Source organism: Tupaia chinensis, unplaced genomic scaffold (assembly GCF_000334495.1).
Source record: "Tupaia chinensis unplaced genomic scaffold, TupChi_1.0 Scaffold141389_1, whole genome shotgun sequence".
Classification (NCBI taxonomy): Eukaryota; Metazoa; Chordata; class Mammalia; order Scandentia; family Tupaiidae; genus Tupaia; species Tupaia belangeri.
The window spans coordinates 14,580-20,426 of NW_006201251.1; the positions used below are offsets into that span (position 1 = coordinate 14,580).

Here is a 5,847-nt window from a genome sequence, read left to right on the forward strand (position 1 = left end):
GCATGAAAGAAATAAATGAATAAACATTAAAAATAATCCCTTTTCTACTGCCAGTCACTTAAATAGTCCAGGCCACCTGACACTCTCTCTCTCATTCTCTGTCTCTCACTCTCTGTCACTTTCGTTCTTCCCGTTCCAGCAGTCCTTTCCCATAGGTCTCTCTTCTTGCCTGGCTCATAATTCCTGAGAGAGGCAAGACAGAGGCCATCAGAAATCAAGGCTAGGGCAACCTGGAAGACAGGCCCATTGAAACGCAGCTGCTGCTCACACCCAACACTTGCTTCTCTCTAGGGAACCCAGCCAGCGGCCCCTTGTACCTGGTAGATGCCAAACAGATTATGTTCTGTGTGTTGGAAGAAGCCGATGCTGGTGCGGTACCTCAGCAGGGAGCTGTTCCTCCAGTGCTGCAGGGGGCAGTTGTTGGGCACGTGCCAGATGCCCAGGTCCAGGGCCTGGATGTCGTAGTAGCCAGGGTTCTGCAAAGCAACACACACTGAGCTTGGTAAGCCAGGAGACCCATGAGGCCAAAGGCCTCAGCCAGGATAGACAGTCAGAGCACTCAGACACCCCCTTCCAGCAGATGACAATTCCCTGTCAGTACCTGGGTCCCTGATGGCTGGGAAGGAGGAAGTCAGGACCCAAGACACATTAGTATTTCTCTCTTCTTCCCCAGCCCTACCTTGAAGCCCACTTGCCAACCCTCCCTCATGTTAGGCAAATGTGGTACCTACACTGCAGAAGTCCCCTTTCCTCCTCACCCATTCCCAGCTGGGTGGGAAGTGGCACCTACCTTGTAGTCATCACTTGTGGCCGTCTCTGCAGACCCAAAGGTGTTGTAATTGGCCCAATTTCCATCCCCCTCAGGGTAGTCTGCTCTGCTGCCCTGCTGACTGGACCAGCGGTCACCCACCGTGCACTTCCCGGCCATGAAGTTCTCGTGCACACTGGCCACCAGGGTCCAGCCGCCGCCCGCAGTGGTCATGTCACAGAAGGTCTGGTAGACAACACCGTTCTCAGTGCGGAGGAAATACAGGCCATCTGTGGAGAGAGCCAGCCCAGAGCCTCCCTGTCTGAGAGCACACAGTCCACCTCAGCCCCATGGCCCACTGGGCTATTAGAACCAGAATCGTGGCCTGAACGCTGCTCCTCACCTGAGTCCTGTCACTAAATATCTCTAGAGGCACTAGAGTCTCCAGAGTTCAGATGATCACGACCCTCTCGCTAAGACAAAACTTAGAATTGACAACCTTCCTGGTGATATTTCTCGTAAACAGAATCATCACATGACCCAGGAATTCCACTTCGAGGTACATTCCATGAAGAACTGGAGCCAGAGAGACCCTTGTGCAGTAATGCCCACTGCACCATGAGACACAAGAGCCAGAAGGTGGAAACAGGCAAGAATTCCTCAACAGACACATGGGTAAATAAAACGTGTGGTGTACGTCTGATCGATAGAAAGGAGTGAAACCACAACATATGTAAGGGATGGGTAAACCTTGAAAGCATTACATTAAGTGACATAAACCAGACACAGAGGACAAATTCCATAAGAGTCTATTTATATTAGTTCACTAGAACAGGCAGATCCCAGGGACAGAAAGTGAAATAGCCACTCTCAGGGAGGTAGTGGAGGAGTCCAACCCAGTGGGGCTCCAGGACCCGTCTGAGCCCTTTGACCTTTGAGCATCGCTTCCGGTCGGTTCAGTAAGTTGGCAAGGCCACTACTGTATGCCCCCTGACCTTGGAACAAGCTTGGGTCACTTAGCATGTTGGCAAGGCCACTTGCTATTCGCTCTGGGACTGTGATAGCCTTGCTGGGAAGTGACCCCCTTCTGACTCCCCGATATACTACTATAAAAGAATTACATAGCTCCCTCATACATCTTGAGTGTGTGGTAAGATTTCCTGAAAAGTCCCCCGACCACTCCCCTTTACCCTGACCACTTACTGTTAATTACAACGCTTCATTGGGCACAATAAAGGGTGTGCTAAAGTTCTTCCTGATCTTTGGAAGGCCCTTCAAGACACATTTAACATAAATAATCTTTTCATGTATCCCCGCCCTCATCAAGTGAACACTAACTTCACCCCTTCAGGATAGGTAAATATATTAGGATTCCTTAAGTTTTAGATCCCTATAGAATTATATAAGTATCATTCTTTATGAAAATCCATAAGAACTAATATCTATGCTTGAGATTTTCTTTTAGTAATCATAAGACGGCTGCTGCTGAACATCGGTTGATAGTTAACTCTGCTTGCTGGAACTGTTTCCTGAAACTGCACTGCTTGAAGTTACCAGGAACCTGCTTTCATCAATCAAACAATTGTTGAGCTGTATCGATGATTAATAGACCTGCCCTTAATCAAACTCTGAATGGTTTCTATTGTTAAAACTTTATGAATTGATAATTAGTACACGTAGCCCCTCTCCCATTTACTTGCATGTATCACATTTTCAATAAAAAGGCACAATGATTCCTAACAGTTGTCACTCCTCAGAGAGCGATCTCTGAGAGTGTCCGGCTGAGGACGTGCATGAAAAGGCACGAGGCCTTAATCTTCCTTTCTTTCCAGTGTCGCTTCCGTCGAGTCAACCCACCCCCCCACTGAGGCTGGTCCCCGGCAAGGTAGTATATGGCGTCTTCATATAATTGGTACAGAGTTCCTGCTTGTACCAGGAGGGCGACTTGGAGGTGACTTGGAGGTGAAGGTGGCTGGATCCCCCAAGAACAGTTGTGTGATTCAAGTTCCCAGCCTGGCTGTTTAAAAATCACACCAGGTGTGTGCATGTACATACTGAAAATCCTGAGAAAAGTATGGAGGAACAGGGATTGTGGTGTGGCCCATTTCCCCTATGGATGATTTCTCACTTTCACTCTGTCTCTCTGTAGCACACTAAAAAGAAGAAGAGAAAGAGGAAGAGGAAGGAGAAGAAGGAGAAGAAGGAGGAGGAGGAGAAGAAGAAAATCAAAGGAAAGCAAAGCTCTGGAAAAGGATACTGGTAACGTTATCCCACATTGTGAAAATAATGAATGGCACTGAATTATGCACTTAAAAGTGGTTAAAATGACAACTTTTAGCCAACATGTAATATATGTACATTTTACCACTTTTATTTTTCATGCTTTTGCCATAGGGTGCATGCACTCCCGAGAGAGACAGAAAGAGGGAAAGGGAAAAATCAGCCCCCCAAGGGTAATGGCCATACCACATTCCCTTCTCCATTCTTCTCAGGGATTTTGGGTATGCATGCACAATTGCCTGGCATGATTTTCTTTTCTTTTTTAGCACATACTCTTACATTTTTATTATATTAATTATAGATTTTCTTTAAACGTAATTTTGGGGACCAGCAGTTAGTGTAATGGCTATGTCGCTGGACTCCCATGTAGTTGACCACAGTTCAAGTCCCAGACCTGGTGGCTTAAACTCACGCCGGGCACGTGTGCATGCATGCCCAGGATACCGAGAGGAGAATGAAAGAGAAGGGATTGTGGCATGGCCACCCCCCTGGTGGGTGATTTCTCGCTTTCTGTCTCTCTGTCTCTCTCTGGCTTTCTGGCGAGTACACACGCCCTATAGTTAAAAAAATCTTCTCCCCCAAAAAAGAAAAAAATAGTATAAGAAAAACAAACAAACAAAAAGCCATAATTTTGTGTTCCCTACTTTTATTTTCAATTTTAATGTATTTTTTTATCTTTTTTTCTAATTTGGAGGTTTCACTTATATTCCTGAGGATTTTTGCTGGCCTGCTCACATTCCAGATAGAGGATCTATATGCTAATTGGAGGTTCTATGGGGGAGAGGAGTTGGGTGGAAGGTAATTATAGGGACAAAAGTGGAGATGAATTTAAAGTGAGGGGAAGGTTTGTTAACTTGAAGTTTTACTACCACGGGGTGAAAAGAGAAGGACCTGACTGTTCAATCTCTATTTTTTTTCCCCAGAGGAATTTTTGCTATAGGGCTTGTGCGTTCACCAGAAAGAAAGAGAGAAACCCCAGAGGGGATCAACCTGGAGTGACTTTCAAGGTGCCAAGTCCAAGACTCAAACCGTGGTCAACAATGTGGCAAACCAATGTTTTAGCCACCATGCCACCTTCACCACATGTTTTTAATCTAAAAATAACTCTCCAAGAAGACAAAAACCGAATTGCCTGCCTGGGCTCTGCTGAAAAAAAAAAACTCACCGCGGGCACTGCGGCACCTGTCTTTGATTTCCTTGCAGCTTCTGGGCTTAGATGAGGACAGGGATGAGCAGGTCCATTTCTTGGGAGCAGAACTGTCCTCATCTGAAAAAGATGCAATGTTTTAGTCTCATCACAGATGTGACACAAAACCCCGCCTCTTCTTGTCATTTTCTTAAACTCCTTTTGCCTGTACCACCACCACAGCAGAGCCTCACTGCCCGGGTTGTAGGGTCCTAAGATAGTTAATATCATGTGTTCACTCAGCCATCTAGCCCAGCCTCCAGCACCAGTGTAATGCACACCTGCCTCCATACTAACTCATGCATGTGTTAGGCCCTGCCCCAAGCACTCAGGATTCAAAGGAATTAAAATCCCCACAAAAGCTTACCTTGAGAAGGAGTTGCTGATGAGCCAACAAGATTATATTGAGAAGAAAAAAATGATAAAGGAAAGATAACCTCAGAGGACAAAAGAAGGATTCTGAACACAAAACAGACTAGGCTACTCCATGACAATCCCAAGGCCAAGACTGCAGGAGCAGGGAGTGACTGGGAGAGGGCACAGGTTTTTACAGGAGCCCCTGAGACTCATGGACACAGAGCCTGGAGCTGAGAGTTGAGCACTCAGCTTACATCCAGTGACCTCAGTACCTTGCAAAGACATCCCCTTTAGCTCAGGAGAGACCATGATTCCAGAAACGAGCTGGCAGTCCTGTTCTGGAGCACCCCTAGGTGGGCTGTGGGCGCTGCTGCTCCTAAGGGCATGACTCACCTGCGCTGAACCCTTTGGTGGCCACAATGAGAAACAGCAGAAGGCTCAGTTGGAACATTGTAATCTAAAGAAAAGTAAGAAGGTTACCATCTTCATGACTTTTAACTTCACATCCCTGCCCTTCCCCTGCTCAGTCCTACAAAGACTGAAAGACTCCCTTGCCTCATTTTTTAATTGCCAGAGGGCACTCGCACTCATCAGAGAGAGAGAGCAAGGGAGTAGAGAAATAGAGAACAGGGCATGTTCACGCTGCAATCCTTTTCCTCCATTTCTCCATCTTCTCAGGATTTAGAGCACACATGCATACACACACACACACACACACACACACACACACACAATGTGTATTTCAAGGCACAGGGGCCAGGATTCAAACTATGGTCAGGTCTGTGGAATCCAGCTCCCAACAGACAGGGCTTAGCCACTTCATTTTGAGTCCACTCCTGTTGCCTTTTGGTTTTTTTGGTTTTATTCTTGTTTTATCTTTATCCCACACATCTCTGGGACCAAAACTGAACCTGAGCTGAAATCGGGGCTCCCCACTCACAGACCTGCAGCACTTCTGTCCAGCACGGGTTCTCTCCCTCCACCCAGGCCTGGGTGCAGACTAGAGGTCTCCTCTACAGAGACTCCTGATTAGGGGTGAGCCACTGAGCCTTTTATGGAGATAGCCCAGAGGGATCCTGCCCAAACTTCCAACCGCACCCTCCCTGGGCACAATGCCCAGTGGAGGTGAGGCTTCTAGTTACTCAGGGCAGGTTCTTTGCACAGTGATAACCCATGGAATTAACAGGCTATAAAGGCAGTTGTAAAGGTCATCTCCTATACGCTTCCCAGATTTGGGACTTTCACGAACCTGTGTGTTTTCCAGAAAGAAAATAGA

The 5,847-nt window shown here is 46.9% G+C and overlaps 1 protein-coding gene across 1 annotated transcript in view; it reads right to left on the bottom strand.

Annotated features, from left to right (window-relative positions):
• LOC102492673 (intelectin-1) overlaps positions 1 to 5,571 on the bottom strand; it is a 10,262-nt gene extending 4,691 nt beyond the window's left edge. Inside the window, exons 1-5 of the mRNA XM_006163095.2 lie at positions 5,516 to 5,571; positions 4,965 to 5,028; positions 4,194 to 4,295; positions 791 to 1,038; positions 318 to 476 (exon numbers count right to left, since the gene is read on the bottom strand). Of these exons, the coding sequence (XP_006163157.1) occupies positions 318 to 476; positions 791 to 1,038; positions 4,194 to 4,295; positions 4,965 to 5,022 (567 nt within the window). The 5' untranslated portion in view covers positions 5,023 to 5,028; positions 5,516 to 5,571. The remainder of the gene's footprint in view (positions 1 to 317; positions 477 to 790; positions 1,039 to 4,193; positions 4,296 to 4,964; positions 5,029 to 5,515) is intronic.
• Positions 5,572 to 5,847: the final 276 nt, after the last annotated feature.